This window comes from Lottia gigantea (genome assembly GCF_000327385.1).
Source record: "Lottia gigantea unplaced genomic scaffold LOTGIsca_120, whole genome shotgun sequence".
Classification (NCBI taxonomy): Eukaryota; Metazoa; Mollusca; class Gastropoda; family Lottiidae; genus Lottia; species Lottia gigantea.
The window spans coordinates 391,434-419,025 of record NW_008707226.1 but is presented as its reverse complement, the minus strand read 5'-3'; the positions used below and the strand labels follow the sequence as shown (position 1 = coordinate 419,025).

Sequence of the window (27,592 nt, the reverse complement as noted above, 5' to 3'; positions counted from 1 at the left end):
ATGACATGTCATTGACATTAGTGTGACATTATCACATTGATAAAATTGTGAAATGAAAATAGTATATAAAAGGAATATAGAACAAATAGTTCATATACTCTACATCGTCATTGTGTTCATAGGCTTCTGAATATTATAGTGTGGAATTGTTTACTGAAGTGGGTTTACGATTGGTACCATTTTTGGACAGCTATAACTGAACTGTTTTATGTTATGAATTCAAAGATTAGACTCAGTTTATGACACTTGACCCACGTGATTTGATTTTTTTGGGACTGATATATGGGTCAGGTTAAATTTTCTGACCTAATTTTGTGAACTAAACAAGTCGGTGTCGTCTGACAGAAGGATAAGTTAGTGTCATGGCCCACCAAAATTGTGGTCAAGAACCATCATCTACAGTGTCCCTCATGCCTGGGTACTCCAGAAATGAGACCAACTTATCCAAAAAGTAAGTAGGCTTTATGCATCTAAAATTGACAGGCTATATTTAGAAATACTTATCTCATATTTGCAATGAAAGTTGAAAATAAAGCTAAAGTTTTTAAAATAGGAATTTTTTAGAATGATGAATAGGTATTTTTAGAAAACAAGTAATACCCTATTAGTACCAGTGATGTATTTAGGGGGTGGGGGAAGCCCCTCCCCCCCCTCTCTCTCTCTCTCTCTCTCTCTCTCTCTCTCTCTCTCTCTCTCCCCCTCTCTCTTCCTTATCTGAAATCTGTTGCCCTCTGGGTACCTCTAGGAGCCTCTGGCAACTCCCAGAACTCTGACATTCAAGGGGCTTTACCTCATAGAGATATCTCCTATTTTTGCTCCCTCCCCCCCGACATTTTCTAGATGTACCCCTGACTGATACTAATGGAAAAAGCAAGGTTAACTGCACAATACAAGCAAAAACTCATATCTTATTGAACACTGGGATAAAAGACTATGTGGCAATATTTTATTGTGGGATTCACATTCAATCCTTAATGGTTATTTATGAAAATATTAATAGGTTATAGGTGATTGTGGGCTATACATTACATTCAACATTTATTATTATATAATATAATTTTCAAGACATTCCTTGTTGCCTTTTCAAGTGATGCATTCGTCTAAATTTATGGCTACTTTGCTTGGGGAAGATCTAATAATTATATGGTAATCTATATCACCTTGCTGTGTATGCTATATAAGGCATAGCCTATCTTTTGGACTCTTCAACCATGTCATTCGACCCGACCAGATCTAACGAAGAATCAACAACCAAACCAACAACACAGAATCATCCAATTTGATCCAATCCAACTACCAACTACTACGACTACCAACACCTACCTAGTTTGCGTTATCAGCATCCGGTGGAAGCGAACGATAACTTGTCATCTACCTACCTATCTTTTGGACTCTTCAACCATGTCATTCGACCCGACCAGATCTAACAAAGAATCAACAACCAAACCAACAACACAGTATCATCCAATTTGAACCAATCCTACCTACCTATCTTTTGGACTTTTAATACATCTGGTACTCTTTGACTGCCTTAAGAAGTTCGACTGGTCAATGAAGATAGGATTAAGCCCTTGACAAAAATTGACCATCACAGATGACAGATTTCTGAAACACCATCTAGCGATGATAAAACATAGCTGATGAACAGGTGTGAAGATGTGTTTCAGATACTCATTGTGGTGTGCTCAAGTATCTTGTTGGTGAGACAGAAGATGGCAATTTTAGGGTCCCCTTTGTGCTTAAACTGATATTGCAGGCTCAAGTATATTGTTGGTGAGACAGAAGATGATAATTTTAGGGTCCCCTTTGTGCTTAAACTGATATTGCAGGCTCAAGTATATTGTTGGTGAGACAGAAGATGATAATTTTAGGGTCCCCTTTGTGCTTAAACTGATATTGCAGGCTCAAGTATATTGTTGGTGAGACAGAAGATGGCAATTTTAGGGTCCTCTTCTTGCTTAAACTGATATTGCACACTCACGTATCTTGTTAGTGAGACAGAAGATGAAAATTCAGGGTCTGCATCTAGCTCAAAATTCGCCCAGTCTGTCCGCAGCTTAAGAAATTCTCTAGCAAAAATATTAATTTCTGTCCCATGTTTTTGCAGAACATCAAAGACATGCATAGTTAAAGGTATACTACCCTTAGAATCAACATGCAAAATTTTGAAAAATATAATATTTTCTCCTTAAAGATATGTTCCATTTTTTTCATTTATGAAAATGAAAATGCTAATACTTATATGAATAGAAAGTAAAGGTGTTCTAATGACTTGAAAAAATACCAGTTTGTCTCACATGTCCATTATTAAGTAAATGATCAAGAAAGGTCAAAAAGTATTTTTTTGTTTATCCAGACTGTACATACATGGACATTTATGCTTGGTTAAACTTGGTTATTTATTTGCAATAAGAACATAATGATATGATTAAGAATACATGATAATTCATTAGAAACACCAATTTGCTTAATTTGACACTAAAAAACAAGGAAACCCATCTTTAAGGCTTCACTATTTTTATTTGTTCCTCTTGGCTAAATTTCACCTAATTAGCCAAAGTGAAAGAATCTACTAGAAAATTTCCCTTTGGCATCATGTTTCTAATTTATCTTTGATGGCTTATACCTAGAGGGTGTAGGGGGGAGAATATTGACATTTGTGCCCTAGATATGCTGTATGTTACTTTTATAGTCATGTATTGTCTATTGACCTAATTTCTTCCCTTTGACCTAATTGTGTTAACTGACCTAGTATTGTCAATAATGGTTCAATATTCATTATCTAGAGACATTGATAAATATTGTTATTGCTTAACCTTAAAGGTATTGTAAAGAGGTTTTCTGAATTTTTTTATGTGTATCGGGGACACTGATAGCATCAATTTGCACCATTCCAATTATCAATTAGACATCTGAAGTTCCTGCAATTCCACTAAAAATTAGTTTTTCACTAATCTTCTTATGTGATAAAGCATATTTTTCAATTATTGTTGTCATCAAACACTTAGTTTTAGTGGAATTGCAGGAACCACAAATGTCTGATTGAAAATTGGAATAGTGCAAATTGATGCCATCAGTGTCCCTGATACGCATAGAAAATATAGAAAACAACTCCCCTTTAATGATTTTCGATGATATGCTTGGCTACTATTGTTTACAGGGGAATAGATATATGTGGTCTTGTATAAGGATATGAATATATTATATAAAATGAATGGAGTTTTACATCCTACTTTTCTGCAACTAATTGGGCTAATAAAGACGGGCAACGCCATGCAGGGTGCAATGAAGGAAATTTTGCCAGGACAGCGGCAAATGCCTGCTCTTTTTCGATTTCCAACTGTGGAAAAGTGAAAAAGGGCATAACCATCAATTGAAAATGTGGTCAAAAAAATAGAGGAAATTTTTTTTCTAAATCTGGAGAACGAAATTCAATGCTGGGAGACAAAATTTCAATTACTCATATATGGGTCAAGAGACGTCTATTGTTAGCTAAATTATGATCAAAATATTCTAAACAGGTCATAAAGTGACACATATTACATTATTTATGTTGATTTATTGTCTTTTAATGCAAATGTTATGTAAATTTATACAACCTAGGTTAGATTGCATTAAAACTAATTTTATTGTCTACAAGCCAAGGTCCAGTGCTTGTCCTAGCAATATTTCCCTCATTACACACTGCCAGGTGTTGCCTGTCTTTTAGCCCAATTGGATGCAGAAAGGTAGGATGTTAATTTATTACATTTATTGCCAGTGAAGAAGCGAGGATTTTATTGACTAAGAGGTCATTCAAGCACCCTTACATACCTTTGCAGTTTAGGGCATTAGATACGGTAGGGCAGGAGGGGGGCATGGCCCAAAAATTTATAGAAATGAACTACTAATTATATTTGTGTGTAAATGTTGGATTATGGACACTCTCCTCGTACTCAAAGCTCTGGATTTTAATGTCTGCTGCCATTGTCACTAATTATAGCTCTGCAGTGGTGTCTCTATTAATGGGCTGATTAAGGGACCCTTATACCATAGTGATCACCAGTTGCGTATGGCTGCGAATAAGTTTCGAACACGACCTTCATACAACTGAGTTATGAGTTGATATTGAAATTTTTCCGATGTAAAAACTCCACTGTAGCTGTCAAGATCAGTTCTAAATTATCATGTGAGACTGGATGTCCAAATCTAATGAGAATGACTTGTGAGTAATTTATTGGAATTCCCAGTGTTTGACTCATTCTCATTCTGTGTCTTTTCATTAACGTGGAACAAACTCATAAAATGTGTCATCTGATCATATCTTATTGTTCCAAATAACTGCTTCCTTGATATAACAACAGGATTTCCTGCAATTCAGACTTATTACTTCCCTACCATTTGTCATCACTCATTTTGTTACAAGAATATAGCAGGGATTTTATATTTCCTGAGGGCTACGCAATTATATATTGATATATTTTAATATCAAAATAGAAATATTAAAACAGAACCTTAAAAAAACATTTTGTTGTTATTCAGAATTTCACGCTTTGCGATTTTCAGTTGTCTGAAGATACATAAATTTGTTTCTAGCAGATCCCCCTTCCACTAGACAGAAAATCACTCGCTGCGGCCCCCTTCCACTAGACAGAAAATCACTCGCTGCGGCCCCCTTCCACTAGACAGAAAATCACTCGCTGCTACCCCTTTCCACTAGACAGAAAATCACTTGCTGTGACCCCCTTCCACTAGACAGAAAATCACTCACTGTGACCCCCTTCCACTAGACAGAAAATCACTCACTGTGACCCCCTTCCACTAGACAGAAAATCACTCGCTGTTACCCCCTTCCACTAGACAGAAAATCACTTGCTGTGACCCCCTTCCACTAGACAGAAAATCATTTGCTGTGACCCCCTTCCACTAGACAGAAAATCACTCACTGTGACCCCATTCCACTAGACAGAAATCACATGCTGCGACCCGCTTCTAATAGACAGAAAATCACTTGCTGTGACCCCCTTCCACTAGACGGAAATCACTCACTGTGACCCCCTTCCACTAGACAGAAAATCACTCGCTGTTACCCCCTTCCAGTGGACAGAAAATCACTTGCTGTGACCCCCTTCCACTAGACAGAAAATCATTTGCTGTGACCCCCTTCCACTAGACAGAAAATCACTCACTGTGACCCCCTTCCACTAGACAGAAATCACATGCTGCGACCCCTTCCAGTAGACAGAAGGCTCACATTTGAACCATGAGCTGTGAACAATATTATTCATTATGTAAACTAAAAAAATTCCTGTTTCTGAAACTAAGGTATGATTGGTTGAACGGATAGTGAAGGTTTTCCTTTAAAACAAAAATAACTATTTTGTATATATTTTTTGTATCTATCTTAAGCCCAACGCAGACGAGGAACATTTCTGTCGACGAACAAGAACATCGAACAAATATATTTGTTATCCGTTATCCGCAGACGACAAACATAATTCCGCAGACAACGAACATTTAGCTCGAACAACACGCCAGTGTCACGGAAAATCACATGACCTCAAAATGGCGACGTCCAGAAGATTATGTAAAATTGCGTTAGCTATTTTATTGATTTAAAAAAAGACGCCAACGTAGACGGTGAAATAGGAGCATTTTTGTTCGTATTTCTGTAATCCGCAGACGGTGAAAAAAATGATCGAAACAAAATTTTTACGATTGTTCGCTTAAAATGTTCCTCGTCTGCGTTGGGCTTTAAGCTATTAAGCATTGAAAAAATTAAATATACTTCAAATTGTAAAAGTACATAAAATCATTGGGAAAAAAAATAAGAAGCAGATGTTCTGTATTAACAATGAACAATAGATCTACTAGGTCTTTATAGAAATATCTGGAAAAAATATTTTAAGCTTCTTAAAAACCTTGAGTGTAACAGTCTTTATTGTCTGAAATGCTATTTCCTTCAAGCTTATTAAACCTTCCATTTAAATGCATTCTTAAGAATAATAAGAAATTTTCAGAATGTTTTTGTGTTTTTTAAAGAACATTATTTAGATAATCTTAATTAAAAAACAGTCTGGGCTTCAGGTGTTCACGTTTTATGACCTTTCTTTCTAAAAAATCAGTTTTCTACAGCTTACTTTTCTTATCTTTAAAATGAAAACTGACTTTCCGTGTGGTATGCAATGAGGGAAAATATTTAGTATGAGTTATTGCCCTTGTTGTTGAAAATGACGGATTTTGGTATTATTATTCAGTATCACCCAAAAAAAGTGTCTGACTGAAAGTTGAATATTTCATACTGGTGATTGTTACTGCACTACAAAATATTTTTATTCAAAATCAAAGCTGCCAGTGGGAGTATATTACCTTCCCTTGCAAGCTATCTTCTGCCATGTGAAATATATAGTAATTTGTATGTAGTCTGGGATGGTTATGAATATGCTCAAAAAATAATCATAGCAGGAAAATTTGTTTCAGATTTTTAAAAAAATAAATTTCAAATCCGGAACATGATTTTTGTGAGCTCACATGAAATTTTTTGCCACCCATATCCGTTTTTTCATTCCCTAAATTCATCCATAATTGCTCAAAAACGCTTTAAAAAGGCACAATTCCAAACAGACTTTGATGAAAGAGGGTGAAATTGTTTATTTCCGTAATAGAAGCTTTTATTTACATAGAAATGTTTTTTTATTTCAGGTTGTCACGCAATGTCTGTGAAAAAATACGCCGAGATAAGTTGAACTTTTTGATACAAGAACTAGCTAAAGAGGTACCTATTATAGCTTCCTGTCAAAAGAAACTAGATAAATCAAGTATTCTGAGACTTACAGTAGCTTATTTAAAAATTCATTTTGGTAAGTTAAATTTTTAAGTTATTTTGGGTGTCCAGAAAAAAGTTTCTAAATCCAGTAACAATTTGGCTTGTAAAAAGTGTCTACAGGCACTTTGTGCTGAAATTTGTGGTCGCATTTGTCTTTAATGGGGAGCCGCGATGGCTCAGTGAGTTAGATGCTTGCTCACTTACCTGAAGGTCCAGGGTTTAATCATAGGTCGAGATGATACCTTCAGATTTTTCAATCCAGTTTCCCCCCTCCCTGTCAGTGATGCAGGTAAGAGGGACTGACATTGAAAAAACGTCTAGTCGTTTGGAGGGGACAATAAACCGAGGCCCCATGTGTTACAGGCGTTAAAGATCCAGCTACAGTTGGCAATCAAAAAAGGGCAGGCTAATGCCGCTGTCCTGGCAAAATTTCCCTCGTTGCACCTTACATGGTGTTGCCCTTCTTCATTAGCCCAATTGGTGCAGACAAGCAGGATGTAAAACTCCATTGGCTAAATTAGAAGAGAATTACCTGCAGAATTTCAACGAGTGTAAGATCAAGAAAGGTCAAAAAGTCTTTTTTTGTTTATCCAGACTGTACATACATGGACATTTATGATTGGTTAAAACTCTTAATTATATGCAATAAGAACATAATGATATGATTAAGAATACATGATAATTCATTAGAAACACCAATTAATCAAATAGTTTGCTTAATATGACACTAAAAAATAAGGAAACCCATCTTTAAACAGATATGACAGATATTAAAATGTCATCATCATCATCATTATCATCATCATTTCAACTTGTCTGAAACTAAATACATATCATTTCTACACTGTGGCCTTTTACATAAACCTCTTAATAATAGGTATTCTCGATGTCATTTGAAATTCAAACCAGTCAATCAACATGCTTCAACTTGTATTTTTTAGCTTTTGTTTTGTAAATATAAACACAGACTTGCAAGTTTGTTTGGCTAAAATTCATATGAAGCTCGTGGGGGTTGGGAGTGCAATAGGGGGCAGACTGACTTAAATGGTAGAAAGACCGTCAAGTTCAAGATTTTAAATTGGGCAACTCTGTGGAAGAGCAGGGACGTTTGAGATGGTCTCCCTACGAAACATTTATGAAAAATGAATTGATTTTGTGCGTTTTGACACATATTTTTGGCCAAAAGCGAACATTATTATTTTGTTGAATCTAACAATTAAATAGGGTACAGTTCAGGGGCAGGGGGGCATAGCGTCTCTGTACACCCAATGGAGTAGACCTAAACATCTGTTTCTATTCCAGCCTCTGATGGCTAATTGGACAGATGTCAGCTGGTGTAGAGACAGACAAAAAATAGGCCCTGTTAAATGGGAACATTTATATATAACTGCAAAGATGAATATTTTTGCAGTTCAGTCATACCATCATTTTCTCCCTACACCATTTATGTCTTGTCTCTGCTTCCATCAAAGTTTTTCTTGGCGAAACTGATCTTGCATCAGCCATTTAAAACTGCGTGCACAGCCAAAAGATCACAGAGTCACGTGATACTAACAAAACAAAAGTTACAATGATGCCCAACACTAATATACAATCATCTTAAATTAATTCAATATCAAGTTAGAGAAAACGCATCTTTGGAGATGTGGAAAATCCCCATTTAACAGGGTCTTTTTTTTTCTGACTCTACTCCAGCTGACAACTGTCAAAATATCCATCAGAGGCTGGATTAGAGGCAGATGTTCGAACTACCAATGGAGCAGCAACTAGCATGAAGGCAAGTAACATCAGGTGTTCCATACGGGTGAACATTCTCTTTTGGTTAATAATAAATACTATTTTATAAATAGGTGGGTAATAAATGAATAAATTATAAAAGACTACTCAGCACTCCAACAAAATGGCACAGAATGAACTGATGCACATACTTAGCTACATTGAACAACTATCATTTGTAGATTCTATTCTCGTTTGGTGTGTGAAAGCTCAATGACATGGAATAAGTTAAGTCAACCCAGCTATAAATGGGTACTAGAATGGATAATCTGGAAATGAAATGAAATGAATGGAGTTTTACGTCCTACTTTTCTGCACCATGTGGGCTAATGAAGACGGGCAACGCCATGCAGGGTGCAATGAGGGAAATTTTTCCAGGACAGCGGCATTAGTGAAAGGTCACAATGCCAAAAGGTTTGACAAAGGACCAGCTGGTAGAAAGATTCCAAAGAACTTAACATGTTTCTTTTCTTTTCTTCCTTACTTCTTATATAGGTGTGTAATAAGTAAACTCTATATTCATTCTAATTGAAGCCCCTGCACTTTTAAATGCTCCCCACCCTTTTTTTTTAGAATGAAATATTTTGCATAGGCACATGGCCCATACAGTTGTCTACCTTTTTACTGCATGTTTATCAGAAGGATTATTTTCCTCAAATTTCGTATGAAGTTTGTCTCCGATTTCATACGTTATAGTCTATTTCAGATGACATTTATTGGTGTCAATTGAAGAATTTTTCAACTGAACTAACACCCTCCCTTTAGAAAAAATTCAGCACCCCTGGAATGTCAATTAGCATGAATAGGGCAGATTGAAAAAGACTGTAAAGTCCTAATAATAAAGGCGCATAATTGATCTAATTTGTCATTACAAAAAATTGCATTTAAGCGTGTCCTTGTTTTTGACTTAAAAAAACAAAAACTTTGAACGATACAAAAACCTTATTATGTTGCTTCTATTAATAGTAATTGTGTCAAATATTTCTACTATGGACCTATTTTCTCTTGTTACTATAAATAAATGTAAGTCATTATGTCATGCATGGGAACTTTCTAAAGTCTAGACAGTTGAAAAGGGGGTTTTTATCTTCCTTTCTGAACCTCATTTGGTATAGACACACCATGTCATGCAGTACACAATAAAGGAAATTTTGCCAGGACAGTGGCATTTGCCTACACTCTTTTTGATTTTTAGCATAGGCATCACTTGTAATACAAAAGGCCCAGGTTTATTGTCCCATACACACACTTTTTCCAATGTCTTCTACAAGCCAATTACACAGAGACGCTTTTAACAGAGGCTTTTAACAGAGAGTTTTAACAGAGAGTTTTACAGCTTACATTTTTATAAATATGTATTGAATATAATCACCAGAGCACTAAATCCTGTTTTGAAGAACATTATATTATTTTGTAATACCCGAGTTCCTTATATTATTTTTGATATTGCCTCTTCAGTTGGGGTCTAAAGACAGCCTTATTGAATGTTCATCAGTTTGATAATACCTCCAGCCAATCAAATTCTAGCCCTCTCCAGGGCTGGGATTTTGTGACACTAACAAAAGATTCTAATGCTTCTCAAGAAAGCAAAATTCTAGTGTTGGAAAGGGCAGGGATTTGATTGGCTGGCGATTTCATCAAACTCACGAATATTCAAGAAGGCCATATTTGGACCCTTACTGAAGAAAACAAAATGATGGATTGAAAATTTGGTCTAGTTTTTAGTTTCAAGGATAATGGAATGTTAAAGAGAGTCAGTCAGCAGAAAATACTTGCTGAAGTTTATTTTCAAATGATTTTTAAGATGATAAAAAAAAGTTTGGGATAACATGAATTTGCACATGAAGACATTGAAATTGAAAATGGCATATGATTGCAGTTAATTGTATTTAAGATTTTGAATTTATCAATAATGTGACTGGCATGTCTGAAGAACTTGGAAATTGAAAGAAGTTTTCAATAATTCAATCCATGGAGAACTTATTCCAGACACTAGCAATTGCATGAAATTCTCCTATGAGTTCTTAAGCAAATTTTCTTTTGATAACAAGATGAAATGGATTATGAAAACTACAAACACAATACAGTGTGCCTTACTCTCAAAGAAATAGTGTCAGAACTGCAGTGCTATATTTCCGACGCTATTTTCCATCAAAATGTCTAATGCTTTCAAAAGCCAACCGAGTGATGCACATGGGTCTTGTTTGTTGATCCATCCATTAAAAGCTTCCGGAGCCGAGGTGGCTGAGTGAGGTAGAAGCTTGCTCGCTTACCTGAATGTCCAGGGGTCTTGTTTGTTGATCTGTCCATTTCTGAAAAGCTTCTGGGGCCGCGGTGACTCAGTGAGTTGGACTCTTGCCAGCTAACCTGAAAGTCCAGGGTTCAATCCCAGCATAGGTCAAGATGATACCTTCCAAATTTTTAACCGGGTTTCCCCCTGTCAGTGATGCAGGTAAAAGGGGCTGACATGGAAAAAGCTTCTAGTCGTTTGGATGGGACAATAAACCGAGGCCCCGTGTGCTACAGGCTGTACATGTTAAAGATCCCTCGACAGCTGGAAATCGAAAAAGAGCAGGCTAACGCCACTGTCCTGACAAAATGTCCCTCATTGCACCCTGAATGGCGTTGTTCGTCTTCATTACCCCAGAAGGTGCAGAAAAGTAGGACGTAAAAATCTATACATTTCATTTAATTTCTTAAAAGCTCCCGAAAGCACGATTTTAAATGGATTCATTTCAAAATGAAGGTTATCAAATATGACAAGTTATAAGAGACCATATAGTTAACTAAACTTTGTCGTAATTAAAACACCATTTGACAATATTTTGTTTGATCAAATTGATTATTCTTGGGCATGCTGATGAATGCAGAAATAACAAAAATAAGTCGTTTTGACTATTACAACAAGACCAAAAAAAAGTATTCAAAATGTATTCATTTCCTTTTTTTAAAATTTCCATTGACTTGCTTTGACCTTTCTTAACATAATACTATGAATGTACCAAACCTTCTGGAAAGAACTCTTTTTTGCCTGGTAGGTTAAAAATGCCCCAGGGACCTACAAGAAGTGCCATAAAGAGAATACTTTAAATAATAAATGATGGATATTAATATCTACTCAGAATGAACGTAGGTGTATAACTGGAATACTTAACTGACAGTAAAATATACTTCAAATCTCATTTGAGTGCCCTTGGGGCTAAAAAAAAAATGAGAGACAATATTTTAATATATATAGCATGAATACTTGAGGATTAATTTCCCATATTTAGGGGTTATCCAGACATATATGTCCAAATATATCTTCAATTCAGAGTTTTCAAGGAGCACCTTCACTATCCATTCGACAAATCATACCTTAGTTTCAGAAACAGGAATTATTTTAGCTTACATAATCAGTAATAGTGTTCACAGCTCATTGTCGAAATTTGAGCCTTCAAATCAATGCGTATTCATAATTATTTGTGCTTAGCGGTTTAAAAAGATGACTCAATCATCAAGTTCCACTTTATCTGGACCCAACCTAGTAATTCATTTGACATCTGTTGCCATGTTAAATCTCGAAATTCAACCTTCTATAACTTTTAACAGAAATCTCGTTGAAAAGTTTCTAATAATTCATATATATGATGACCATGAATATCTTGAGCTAGTCAAAATGAAAGTAGATCACTACATTTTATCAACATCTGCTTGACTGTCACCGCACACAAAACAACTATTTTTATAATTGTCCTTCCGCATGAAATCTCTCATCATCTCACAATAACTGAAAGAAAATGCAATTCAGACATCAAATTCCAAATTTAGACTTAAAATTAGTCAAAAATAGGCTTGCAAAAACCCAAAAAGGGGGGAAGAATGATGATTTCTAAAAATAGCACAGACTATATGATCATTAGCATAAAAATTGATTACCTCTACACACAGCTTGAATGAAAGAGTTCCAGGCGTCAGAGACTACATCAACTAGGCAACTTTCAGATACTCCAATTCTCAGAGAGAGATTAGCTTGTGAACATATATGCTTGTTTGAAAGTTAAAAAGACGACTCAATCATCAAGTCCCACTTCATCTACGCACAACTGCGACGAAAGATTTCTGGGTGTCAGAGACTACATCAACAAGGCAACTTTCGGGTGCCATAAAATTAGGAGAGAGATTAGCTTGTGAACGAATAATCGTGTTTGAAAGTTAAAAAGAGGACTCAATCATCAAGTCCCACATCGTCTATGCACAACTGCAATGAAAGATTTCTGGGTATCAGAGACTACATCAACAAGACAGCTTTCAGATCATGTACTCCAATTTACAGTGAGATATTAGCTTGTGAACGAATATTCGTGTTTGAAAGTTAAAAAGACGACACAATCATCAAGTCCCACTTCATCTATGCACAACTGCAACGAAAGATTTCTGGGTGTCAGAGACTACATCAACAAGAAAACTTTCAGATGTACTCCAATTTACAGAGAGCAGATAAGGTTGTGAACAAAACAACTGAAATGAGAAATTTCTAGTTTGAGGTATTTTTGATGGAATTATGCAATTTTTTTCAGTTTTAGTACTTCTGAACACTATTTACATATGTTCAACGCCCCAAACGGCAAGCCATAAAAGGCGTTATTTGTTTTCTATTTATAGGTATTAAGAAGATGAAAATGGCTCAAGGATCATGGAAACCAGACACACTTAGCACCAATAACTGGGGACAACTCTTACAAGATGTACGTAAAATTTTGAAAATTTCTCTGAAAATAGCACTGTTCAAAACACTCTCTATTATGTAAATGAATGGTTTAAATATTGATCATAATCCAAATTTAAAGAAAAGATACAGAGCCAAATACATGGTTGACAAATTTTGTTCAAATCAAAATCCCTGAAAATATTTGTCACTAATTTAAGAAAATAATGCTTAATTTTTGGCTTCCACAAGTCAAAACTTTACTGACTTTTTTGGTTATATCAGAGGGGAATTTTCAGCAAAATTTTGTGAAATTGTTTGGTTTACATTTTTAAAAGGAAACTGTGTTTCTATTCAATGTAGGCTATATGAACATAAATTTATTTTTTTACCAATGCAAAACGATTCTTTGACTATCATTTCTATTTTAAGCTGATATTCTGATTATTTTAAAAGATCAACAAAATGTGCCAAACTTGATGAAAGTGCCAACAAGTGACTAATGAAATACATTTTAAAAGGATAGAATGGATATAAAATTTAAAGTCTCAAACTTGGTCAATAAGAGTATTATATTCATCAGTTGAACTTACCAGGTGCCATGACTAACAAATAAAATCTCTATATAAGATGATATATCCATTAAACTAAATGATTCTTGAAATGCTCTTATTTCTTCTCTAAGTGTTTTTAGAAATGGTACCATGAATAAAGAATAGAATCTCTATATAAGACAATATATCCATTAAACTAAGTAATTATTGAAACGCTTTTATTTCTCTAAGTGTTTTTAGAAAATCCATTTTGGCTGTCAAGAATGTTATATAGGGTTTATAGGGTAGAGAAGTTTAGGATCGTTTATTTAGGATACTTGTAGGACTGTTTTGAGAATAGGAAGAATCTTAGATTTAGGATGCCTTAAAACCTGTCACAAGTGCCTAGGATTGGTCCTAGCAAAGATCATTTCGAGAATACACAGCCAGGTCAGTTCACTGATGAATAACGATTCATTTTAACCAAGTTAAGAAATTTCAATGTTTTGGTCATGTACCTTGGTAAGATGTACTATTATTTATTACAGGCAGTAGACGGATTTTTGATAGTGGTATCAAAGAAAGGTACTATTATACTACTAACAGAAGCTATCGGTCATATACTAGGTCATAATCAGGTCAGTATTTCAGTACATAGGTCAAGACAGCTGCACTCTTTTTTCTTAATCTATATTTTTCAGACAGCAACCCATACAAACTCTAGAACAGGATTGCTGTGTATGGTCAGCCTAATTCATTTTCTTCTTACCAGATATTTACTGGAAAAAAAAGACTAAATTTGTTTGAAGGGTGAGCAAGAAAAGAACCTTACAAAAGCCAGAATTGACCTAGATTTTCCCACTTTCTTAGTATAGATTTATTCAAAAAATATATATTTTATCAAAAATGAGTGTTTTAGGGGATGATTTTTCTCATTGGGAATGAATGAATGAATGAATGAATGAATGAATGAATGAATGAATGAATGAATTTTTTTTTCCAGCAATGCTCATTTGTTTTTTTTTTTCTTCTTATTTCTGGAAAATTGAGTTAGAATCCTTACAACAAGAAAATAAATTGATCTGTCCTAATCTTTGTTTTTAAGTCACAACCAATACAGACAAATTCATTATTAGCTCTCACTAAATTCAAATCCACCATAGGCCAATTTCAAATGGAAACGAAGTTGGTCTTTACAACTTTTAGATTATTTGATTTGGTGATTTGACTTTTTTTGTACAGGTCAAGCGTGGTTAACTAGAAAATACCTGAGGAAGGGCCAAAATGAGTGGTTTGTCAGTCAGACAAGGTCTGTTGTACCGAAGCCCATTGAGACGGAAGGGCCTCTAGAAGCCAACAAATTTCAGACAGTCTGAGATGATTTTTTAGCATTAGAGGGCTTAATTTTGACTTTAAAATAAGACCGCCCACAGGCCTCAGGGGAGGCATTTAGATTTAGATATAGCAAGAAGAGCTATCTAAAGTTAGTATTATCAGTAATATGTTTTGTTTCAGTTTGATTTTATTGGTAAAGATATAGAAACTATAATTCATCCCGATGATGTCAAGCTATTTCATGCTCAATTTCTACCTCGACATTATTCTGGAACTTGTAAGTCTATATATATTAAAGATGGGTTCCCTTATTTTCATAAATGAAAATGCTTATACTTATATGAATAGAAAGTAGAAGTGTTGGAAAAATACCAGTCATAATTAGCTAAATTAGAAGAGAATTACCAGCAGAATTCCAATGAGTGACCGATCAAGAGAGGTCAAAAAGTTGTTTTTTGTTTATCCAGACTGTACATAAATGGACATTTATGATTGGTTAAAACTCTTAATTATATGCAATAAGAACATAATGATATGATTTAGAAGGCCGTCATCAATACTTAGTTTTAGTTGAATTGAAAGAACCACAGATGTCTCATTGAAAATTGGAATGGTGTAAATCAATGCTATCAGTGTCTTCGATACACAAGTAGTTTCGAAAAATTCCCCTTAAGATTTTTACAATAAAGGAAAGAAAAGGTTTGAAGTAAATTTTAATTAATTTTTACTTTTCAACAGTATAGATTTGTAATTTGAAAATTCTGGATTGAAAGAAACAGAATGGCTTAAGTTTTATGTATTTTAGGATATTCCCTAAAGTGTATCAATTTATCTTGGTTTCCGAGTCTTAAGTCTTCGGAGAATTCTAGATCTATTTTGAGATCATTTATATCTTAGTGGGTGGAAAGTATATTTACATTGTCGGAAGACCCAAAATATTCGACCAATAAATGAATTTTTCATCAACAGGTAGCTTCCACCAATTTTGACTTTTTTGAAAATCTTAACTTTGAAGCTTCACCACGAACAAACTGGTTGAGTTCGGAAGATGAAATTTTCACATGTTTTAGTTTCAAATGTTAGCTTTCCAATTCTCTAAACCACACATTCATATCTCTTTGGAAGAACTGAACGTTTTAGTTTTCTCAATGAAAAACAGGATTTTTGGCACTTTTTCACCAAAAAAAATTGCTCAGAATTGACTTTTATGCACATTAGGGGAGAGCTAGAGAAGCACCGAGTCCAAAAAACCGGGTAACATCGAGACCAAAAATTTCAACCTGTTAGCTTAGCTACCTGTTGTATTTTACCAATTTTCACTATTTTTAAAAGTTTTAAAGTGTTCTCTTAGATGTACGTATACAGCTAAAACTTTTCCAGCATTAATGCCTTGATATTAACCCCTGTGACCTCGCATATTTAAGAACCTCTTGAACCTAAGTTGAATTTTGGGAAATTGTAAAAGTTTTCGATCCTAATGGGACAGATTTTAGGGGTTCATTTGAAAATATGAAAAAGTCTTCAGAAGTACTAGAATGTACAAAAATCACACAATTCCTTCAAAAATATCTCAAACTAGGAATTTCTTTTCCTATTTCCATATATGGCAGCATCTGAAAAAATATCACTCCTCCTTTAAACATTAAAATGCTGATAATTCTGGTCACACATGGATTTGAAGGTTCAAATTTCGATGTGGAACTGTGAACACTATTACTGATTGGCTTAGCTAAAAAATTCTTGTTTCTGAGACTAAAGTTTGATTGTTAAAAAAAATGGCGTAACTGTCCCTTTAAAACATAATATGCGACTAGTCCTTTAGTTTTCAACCAGTTTTACTCAGTGAAAGCTTCTCAATTCACCAATGGCATAAGTTAGCATATTGAGATAGGATCTAATATATTTTGATAATGCCGGTACACAGTTAGTAGGTGGAAAAAAATTTTTTTACTCAAATTTATGAATTATATACACAAAAATCTAGAGAATTGTGTCATTTAACTTTACTGAAAGTTTTCACTTTAAAGTATCTTGCTGTTAATTTTAGATCACTAGAACTAGTTATAAGGTACATTTTAACATTTAAGCGACACAATGGTTTTTGGGTCTTTGGAAATCTTTTGTACGGATTTTAGTAAAATAAATGCCTAATTGTAATTATTTTCTATAGTGTTTCAACTACTAATATGGAGCCATTATAAAACCAAACACCAAAACTAGGTCAAACTACTTAATTAACAATTAATTAACCCTTTTAAAACAAATTCAGTTTGTTCAAGTAGATACATAGATATAAATAGCATACTTTAGAAATATTTTCATGAATAATTTGTAATAATAAAAGTTTTTTGTATTGCCTAAGTTCTATATTAGCATACAACAAAGTGAATTATCAAAAGAATGGGTTCTATTTAAAGATAATTCAAAAAAAAGTCTCGTAAAACGTCACGATCATGAAAAATGTTCATTTTTCAGATTTTCTAAACATGCAATTTGATAATTATTTTTCTTCACAAAAAGACATTGACAATAATTATTTCTGGAACTTTTACGTTTAATAACAAAAATATATGAAGAACACAATACAGAAAATAACATGAAATATAAACGATATTCTTTCAATAGAAGAAAAAATTAAAGATGGATTTCCTTGTTTGTTTTGTCAAATTAAGCATCAAATAATGCTCTCTTGTTTTGGAGGTGGGAATGGATTTTCAAAATTTAGCTTCAGCCATATATAAGCGAACTCGTTGAGAAGGAGTGTTAGCAATGACAAGGCAATTATTAAAAGATGGATTTCCTTGTTTTTTCGTCAAATTTAGCATCTAATAATGCTCTCTTGTTTTGGAGGTGGGAATGGATTTTCAAAATTTAGCTTCAGCCATATATAAGCGAACTCGTTGAGAAGGAGTGTTAACAATGACAAGTCAATTATTAAAAGATGGATTTCCTTGTTTTTTTGTCAAATTTAGCATCTAATAATGCTCTCTTGTTTTGGAGGTGGGAATGGATTTTCAAAATTTAGCTTCAGCCATATATAAGCAAACTTGTTAAGAAGGAGTGTTAATAATGACAAGTCAATTATTAAAAGATGGATTTCCTTTTTTTAGTGTCAAATTAGGCAAACTATTTAATTAATTGGTGTTTCTAATGAATTATCATGTATTCTTAATCATATCATTATGTTCTTATTGCATTTAATTAAGAATTTTAACCAATCATAAATGTCTATGTATGTACTGGTTAAACAAAAAGAGATTTTTTTACCTTTCTTGATCGGTCAATTCTCTTTGAATTTAGCTAATGATGAATTAATTATTGACATGTGAGACAAACTGGTATTTTTCCAAGTCAGACACATGAATACTTTAGGCTTGCATGCACATGATTCCAATGTGTGATGTTTAGTTATAATGATGATATGAGTTTACCACCAGAATTTGTTTTTGGGGATGCAATTCATTTTTATCAGAGACGATTTTTATACGCCCATTGTGGTCACTCCTGTCTGTCCACAATTGCTCGTAAACACTCTACAAGGCACAATTCTTGACTGATTTTGATGAATCTTAGTATGCTTGTTCAAAATCTCCCAAGGATGAACCCTATTGAAAATCAGAAAAATTAAAAAATATTTAGTATGAGTTATTGCCCTTGAATACACATTTAATTTTTAGCCCTCGAACACTGTAGAGGGCCCAATTCTTGACAGATTTTGATGAAACTTGGTAATATTATTCAGTATCGCCTCAAAAAGTTCAAAAGAAGTGTATTTCTGATGGTAATATTTTTTATTCAGAATCAAAGCAGCCAGTAGGCGTATATTACCTTGCCTGGCAAGCTATCTTAATAAGAACTCTTTCAGCTGGTTAACAATTGTTATTTTTCTGTAATTTTAGCTCCTGATAGTGGATCCAGTACCAGATCATTCTATACCAGGTTTCTTAATGTAAATTATCGTGAAAATGCCTGCTATACAATGATACATATCGTGGGGCAACTACAAGAGATGTCATTGTTGTCAAGAGAAGCTAATACAGGTAAAGGTATAAGATCATTATTAAGATTTAGGGAGGTGTTTGGGCTCAGTGAGTCCATGGATGTACAGTCTGGATAAACAAAGAAAGACTTTTTGACCTTTCTTGATGGGTCACTCATTTGAATTCGCTGGTAATTCTCTTCAAATTTAGCTAATTATGAATTAATAATGGACATGTGAGACAAACTGGTATTTTTCATTAGAACACCTCTACATTCTATTCATATAAGAATTAGCATGTCCATTTTAATAAACGGAAATAAGGGATTCCATCTTTAAAATTTGAATTAAAAAATTGGAAATGGAAATACTAACGAATAATGCTTCAGGTCTCAATCATTAAAAGTATGTTATGGAAGAAGAAGAACAATAGCCACATGGAAATAGACAATGTAGTGCAAAGAAGCTTAAAAAATATTTCATTTCACAATCACCTAGAAGACATTTTTCTTGACATTTCTTTCTGACACTTGAAGAATCTTTGTGACAAGAATCAGGAAAAAATTCAAATACCTGTCCCGAGAAAAATGTTTTATTATGACAGATTTAGAATGTAAACTACTCTGAAAAGTCTTTCACTAGTTTTATATGTCTTCTGTGTAGTTTGAAGCTCAAATTACAGTCAATATTGATATGGAATTATGATGAAACTCTTCAATTTTGAAGTCAAATTTGTCAGTGCCTTTGCAACAGTGTGTTTGCTATGTGCTAAGTAAAATTCACCTGACAGAATCAGCCTTAAGAACTTCTTTACAGTAAATATTTAGACCAAATTATGATAAAAATTCTTCAATTTTGAAGTCAAATTTGTCAGTGCCTTTGCAACAGTGTGTCTGTGCTATGTAAAATTCACTTGAGAGAATCAGCCTTAAAAACTTCTTTACAGTAAATATTTAGACCAAATTATGATAAAAACTCTTCAATTTTGAAGTCAAATTTGTCAGTGCCTTTGCAACAGTGTGTGTGCTATGTAATATTCACCTGAGAGAATCAGCCTTAAGAACTTCTTTACAGTAAATATTTAGACCAACTTATGATAAAAACTCTTCAATTTTGAAATCAAATTTGTCAAATGCCTATGCAACAGTGTGATTGTGGTATGTGGGGCTGAGCTAATCTACCTAGATTGGTTGGTTAGTAGATGGTTAAAGGTCGCTTCCAGTGGATGCTGATATCGTAAACTAGGTAGATGTTGGTAGTTGGTAGTTGGATTGGTTCAAATTGAAAGATTCTGTGTTGTTGGTTTGGTTGTTGATTCTTCGTTAGATCTGGTCAGGTCAAATGATTGGTCTGATTTAAATGCCACCAATCTCATTTCCATGCCCCAAAACGAAGTGTACAAGACCATGTCAAAACCCTTTTTGGTGATGTACTCCCTGTAATAAGGGGTTATAGGTGTGAATCATACCCTAAGTAAGAAATAGGTCTGAGATTGCGTCACCAAGTTCTAGCAGGTTACTCTTCTAAAATTAATAATTTCTTGAAATTTCCGTCCATTAGCAGGAACAAGTAATGATGTCTGGTTAAATGGAGTAGGAAGAGTTCTTGAAAATGAAGTTATACAAAATATTTCAATTCTTGATGGTGGCAGAAATGAATGGATTACCCAGCATGCAATGGACGGACAAATTCTTTACACAGATCCAAGGTAAAAAAAAAAATTATAGATTGTTAAAAATATGTGAAATTGCCTAACCTAAGGTATTGGCCATGGGTGGTCAAACCCATTAACTGAGAGGGTTGCTTGCATATTTCGGTCAAAATTATGCTTTTAACACAAAAAATTTACAACGCTGTTGTTTAACGTTCGATTCAAATTGATGTGAACTAAATGTTTAAGTCAGTGTGTTCATATAAATATAGTTAGAGCTTTGGTTTCTTACGTGACATCATATGCTTGGTTACGTGAAGAAAATGGCAGCTGTGGGTTTCGATCAAGATCGGCGTTTGAAAGTCTGATGACCTTGAGTAAGCCATCTTCACTCATAATTCCAGTTGACCCAGCTGCATATGTGTACGAATAATCTGGTAAAGATCGATGCCAAGAGGTTTGGCCAAGGACCATCTGGTAGAGAGGATCCTTAACTGTGAACCTAAGTTGTTTTCCTTGTAAAATATAGATGTTTCTTTTCTCTCTTTCTTTTATATCCCAGAATTCCTTACAAGTGTGTATTAACCTCTTGCTGAACAAAGGATTTGACTGTTTGAACTTAAACACAGGACATGAAGTGATTGGTTACATTTATTAACATGCATTTCTTACAAATTGCGTTAGATCTGAGAATGTATGAAGTAACTAACAAAGAATATTTGATATGAACTGCTTAGAGATGTATTTTGATCTGTCTGATTCTAGGAGTTGTCATGTGACAGGAAGTATGCCTAGTGAAAATTATGGTACCTCAGTTTATATGCATATCAATCCCGAAGACATTTATTTTGTGGGCAAAAGTCATAAAAAGAGTAAGTAGATCAACTTTTTACTCTGTGTAAGGCCTATAGTTAAGGGATTCACTTAAGGGCCTTGCTGGTGGTCTTGGGTGAAAGTGTGTCTCTATTGGGCCTTCATCTATTTGATCTCGTCAAATTTGCATACTTTTCTCTAGGAAATGTGGATTTACCTCAGGTTTAGTTTCAGAGTTTGTCAAAAAGTCTTTATGAATCATTCCCTCCATCTTTTTCCTGGTGTTGAACTGTTTTAAAACACACAATGATCGAATCCTGTGATTCAAGAAGCTTAAATGATTACTCACCATAACCGATAATCTCTTCTCCTGATTTTACACTTTTAAAGATGGGTTTCCTTATTTTTTAGTGTCAAAAAAGGCAAACTATTTGATTAATTGGTGTTTGTAATGAATTATCATGTATTCTTAATCATATCATTATGTTCTTATTGCATATAATTAAGAGTTTTAACCAATCATAAATGTTCATGTATGTACAGTCTGGATGAACAAAAAGAGACTTTTTGACCTTTCTTAATCAGTTTCTCATTGGAATTCTGCTGGTAATTCTCTTCTAATTTAGCTAATTATGAATTAATTATGGACATGTGAGACAAACTGGTAATTTTCCAATTCATTAGAACACCTCTACTTTCTATTCATATAAGTATTAGCATTTTCATTTTCATGAATGAAAAAAGGGAACCCATCTTTAAGTCACAAAGTGTCAACAGGTTTGCTAAAAGGTGAACACACCTTGTAAGCCTTATTCATCAGGGTGGACTGAATAAGTTTTTGATGGAAAACAATAAGCTTGCATATAGGTGAACCTTTGGACCGGTTTCAATCCTTCTTCAACAGAGTCTTCTGCTTCTTGTCCATTTTGTGTAAAAATAGCAAAACTGTATTGCTTTCTACTTATTTTGAAGTCTTCTTCATCTCATGCTTACCTAACTTTCAGTATTGAGTGAAGGGGAAGTACCAAGTACTATTTTTAGATTACAAACATTAGGATCAGATGAGCAAACTTTTGTTGAATCACGATCCTGCGTAGCTAGAGATTCATGGACACATCAGCCAAAATTTATAGTTAGTTTGAATACACAATTGAGGTAAGCAATCATTCGAGAAATCTTTTTTTACTTTCATTGTCTGGTGAGCATCTTCATTAAAGGGATATTCTGCCTTTTTGAAAAAAAGTTTTCATTATCAAAAACATCGTAAATTATACCTGAAAATATTTCTAAAGTATGCTATTGATATCTATGTAACTTCTTGATCAAACTGAATTTGTTTTAGAATTTTAATCAAAAACCAGAGTATTTAAGCTATTAAACTGTTTGAACTATCTTTGATGTTTAACTTTATATTGGCTCGAAACCTTTTAGAATATGTAGAAGACATATTTCTCTACAATTAGGCGTTCATTTTACTCAAATCCATACAGTAGTTTTTTTCACAGCCTCCAAAACACCTTATGTAACGTTTAACACAGGATTTTTTTAGTTAAAACTTTCAGATATGTTACAGGGCACATTTCTCTAGATTTTGGTGCATAGTTTTCACAAATTTGAGCATACAAATTTTTCGTCCCAAAAAAGAGCAGAATGTCCCTTTAACCCAAATAGAAGCAGAGGAGTACGGAACAAAACTTTTCAGACAGTTTCTGATAATGACGAACATGATTTTCAAAAAAGGAAATTCACCATAAGCTCAATGTATTTTTATTCTCTTACATGCCTGTTTGTGGATATGTTAACACCAATGCCTGCCTTTTTTTCATTTCTCCGTTTTCAGCTGATTTTGAATAAAATTTTGCAAAAATTTGTCACTGTTTGCTTTACGTCCAACTCTTTATTTCAAAATATACCTTGAGTCCATACTGCCATTCCAACTTATTATTTTAGTGTTGAAGAAGGTACAAAGAAATTGGATAAACAACGAAAAGAAGATACAGATGAAGAAATAACTAACACTGAGGAACTTATGTCTGAAATCATCAAAGCGGCCAATTCCCTGGCGGCCAATTCCCCAGAATTGATGGATCAGCCCTATGGATTTACCAGCCATGGTGATGTCATTAAGGCCGTTGACAATAGTGATCCATTATCAGACAAAAATTCATCTGTAGACGATGGTTACTCAAATCATCGGAAAAGGAGGTTGGATGAGACTCCAAATGGCAATTTACATCAAAAGGATGCTTGTATATCAGGATTGGACTCCTACCCAGATCTCAATGGAATAGAACTCTCTATGATTGGTTCATCCAGTAACCATGGCAGTGGAAGCTCAGAAGAGTTCATGGACACCACAGGATTGGCTGATGATGATGATAGAAAAGAGTATCCTTCTTCTAATGAGAGTTCCAATGAAGGGGCGACAACTCCTCATGAAACTCAAAAGGATAGCAGACAGGAGACATCAATTTTATCTGATATCCTCCATGGAAAAGGGAGTTTGCATCATCCTCAAAATTCCTTTCATTCATATCCAAATCTACCTCATCAAGACTCATCAAATCCAGAAATTTCTCGGACACCACATTCAGGTAATTGTCTGAAAATAGTTGATTGTTTTTTGGCTGGATGAAAATAAGCTGCTACTACATGGCCAAGTAAGGATTTGCATTCAACTCAAGCTCTTGATGCCTTGAAACTGCTGTACTTATGTTAACTGTGGCAATTTCTTGATAAAAAATTGAAAATGTGTGGTTTGATATGATTTTTGTGACAGGATTGCTGATATCTTGGACCAATTTGAATTAGCAGTGATCACAGTTTTTGTTGGATTTTGGTTTTTGGTAGATTGATGAAATTTCCACTAACTTGGATCTTGCTACAGGGCAGTCCATGCCTAATAAGAATAAACCAAAGGGTCATTGTTTCTTTGTTGGTTACTGGGTGTATAACTAGAAGTTACCACAAGCATGATTAGGTGATAGGGCTTCCAAATGAGCTAAGATGATCCTTTTTATTTTAGTATCATCTGGTTTACCACACTACAGTAATTGTTCTTCTCCATCATCATCGGCAGGTAGTCAGGTTAGTTTTACTTTTACATAATAAGCAGATAAGTCTGATTTTTTTTTCCGGAATTTAACTGAAATTTTACTGAAATGATTCCAGAATTTAAATAAAATTTTACAGTAATTATTCCAGAATTTAATTAAAATTTTACAGTAATTATTCCAGAATTGAATAGAATTTTACTGTAATTATTCCAGACTGTTGATGAATTTATTGTTATTATTCCAGAATTTAAATCAAATTTTACTGAAATTATTCTAGAATTTAAATAAAATTTTACAGTAATTATTCCAGAATTTAATTAAAATTTTACAGTAATTATTCCAGAATTTGAATAGAATTTTACTGTAATTATTCCAGACTGTTGATGAATTTATTGTTATTATTCCAGAATTTAAATAAAATTTTACTGAAATTATTCCAGAATTTAAATAAAATTTTACAGTAATTATTCCAGAATTTAAATGAAATTTTACTGTATTTATTCCAGAATTTAAATAAAATCTTTCTGTAATTATTCCAGAATGTGAATAGAAACTTTCTGTAATTATTCCAGAATGTGAATAGAATCTTTCTGTAATTATTCCAGAATTTTGATGAATTTATTGTTATTATTCCAGAATTCAAATAAAATTTTACTGTAATTATTCCAGAATTTAAATAAAATCTTTCTGTAATTATTCCAGAATTTGAATAGAATCTTTCTGTAATTATTCCAGAATTTTGATGAATTTATTGTTATTATTCCAGAATTCAAATAAAATTTTACTGTAATTATTCCAGAATTTAAATAAAATCTTTCTGTAATTATTCCAGAATTTGAATAGAATCTTTCTGTAATTATTCCAGAATTTTGATGAATTTACTGTATTTGCTGATCAACTACAGAGAAAACATCTAGAAATTGGTGAAAGTTTAAATTTTCAGTTAGAAGAAATCAGTCGTATTGAAGATATCATAGCTCATTCTTTACATCATAAAGATACAGCTCAACATCAAAAACTACAGGGAAAATTAGCTTTGATCAAGGTAATGATCATATTTCGATATTATTTTAGTACCTTGAGCTCTTTTGTGCGATTTACATTTAGATTTATTGGCATAATTCTTGACTACTTTCCTAAGGACAAAAGAATAGTCGAAAGCTGCCAGGGCCTCATATTTAGAAATGCAATTCAATTTAACATTCAATCGTGGATAATTCTGAACACATATGGATTTGAAGGCTCAAATTTTCGATGGTGAGCTTTGAACACTATTACAATTGGCTCAGCTAACAAAAAATCCCGTTTCTGAGACTAAAGTATGATTGGTCAAAAAAATGGCACACCCGTCCCTTTAAAATAGAGTCCAGCCGATTTCAAATTAAGGACTGATTTTGTATCGATCCAATTTTGTCAGAACTTGAGCTGTAGATGGTGGTTTTTGTAATTTTATTCCTTGGGATTAAAGTCTGACTGGTTTAAACCATCTTTCAGGGTCAACAAAGTCAGATGGAATCAGAATTATTAAAGTTAAAGAAAGATGTTTCCATGACAGTTCAGCATTTACCACACAATAATGAGGACATCCTATCTTCTGGAGGGAGTCCACCAGGTTACTCATCTTTACCACCAGCTCAGGTTCCATCTGGAACCGATCTAACTTTTAACTCAGGGAACAACTATGAATATATGTCCAATGATCCTCTTCATACAGGTCGTGACAGGCATAACAGTGGTCATGAAGCTTTTGGCAATCATTACAGGAATGATCATTCCCAAGTGAACAGCCATCCTCAAGGTTCCGATTTTAATGGTTATGACGTAGGCAGCAATGCACCATTTGTGCGGAATCATCATGCGACAAGTAGGGGTAGTTGCACAACAAATGTCCAAAATGGTCATGCTCAAAATTTTCAGCCTTATGGATCAAATTCGGATGGAAGGACCTCAGTGACAAATCCCAGAGACAGCGTGAAATTTGTATGTGATGGTTACAAAAATCTGTCTTCTGTGGATCGAATCAGCAGAATTAAAACAGCCTTAGGAAGAATTCCAGTTCCAAAAATGTTTTATCCTCCTGCCAATTACTCCCCTGAAAATATAGTTTGACAAAGCCAGTGATAAATTTAGTTGTGTTTTAGAAAAAATATTATTTAGTAGTGTTTCTTTGTTTCTAGTTTCAAGCAGATGTATTAATTTTACTTGCGAAATTCAGTTTGATAGGCCCAGAAGAATTAATAATCATTATGATGTAGCAATCATTATGATAGCTATGTATATTGAACATAATGGTAATGGTGCATAGTGACAATTATGATAGCAATGCATAGTCAACATAATGATAGCAATGCATAGTGATACTTATTAGAGCATAGTGAACATGATGAAAGCAAGGCTTGGTGATAATTATGATATCAATGCATAGTGAACATAATGATAGCAATTCAGAGTGAACATAATGATAGCAATTCATAGTGATAATTATGATAGCAATGCATAGTGAACATAATGATAGCAATTCAGAGTGAACATAATGATAATTGAAATAGCAATGAATAGCGATAATAATATAATAGCAAAACAGGGTAACAAACATAATAATATAATAATTATTACAGCGAGGTATATTGATCATACGAAAGAGTGTTCATTATGGAAGCATCGTAATCATTTTCATGTCTATAATCAGTTACCATCATAATAGCGCTGATTTGTTATCTAAATGATAACTATGCTTATAAATCACCTTGATAACAAATGAGATTAACCACTTGATAACAAATGAGAATGATTATATTGATAACAAAAGACAAAAGAAAATAACCATCATGATAACAAATGAGAATAACTATCATGATAACAAATGAGAATAACCATCTTGATAACAAATGAGAATAACCACCATGATAACAAATGAGAATAACCATCATGATAACAAATGAGAATAACCATCTTAA

At 33.8% G+C, this 27,592-nt stretch overlaps 1 protein-coding gene across 1 annotated transcript; it reads left to right on the top strand.

Annotated features, from left to right (window-relative positions):
- Window positions 1-362: 362 nt before the first annotated feature.
- LOTGIDRAFT_237855 (hypothetical protein) lies at window positions 363-26,744 on the top strand (the record flags this gene model as incomplete). The annotated part of the gene is made up of 13 exons (XM_009048360.1): window positions 363-451; window positions 6,682-6,839; window positions 13,226-13,308; window positions 14,350-14,439; window positions 15,317-15,413; window positions 19,036-19,176; window positions 20,676-20,823; window positions 21,532-21,638; window positions 22,584-22,734; window positions 23,530-24,173; window positions 24,605-24,666; window positions 25,501-25,680; window positions 26,130-26,744. 13 exons carry the CDS (start codon window positions 363-365, stop codon window positions 26,742-26,744), a joined length of 2,565 nt encoding a protein of 854 aa, XP_009046608.1.
- Window positions 26,745-27,592: the final 848 nt, after the last annotated feature.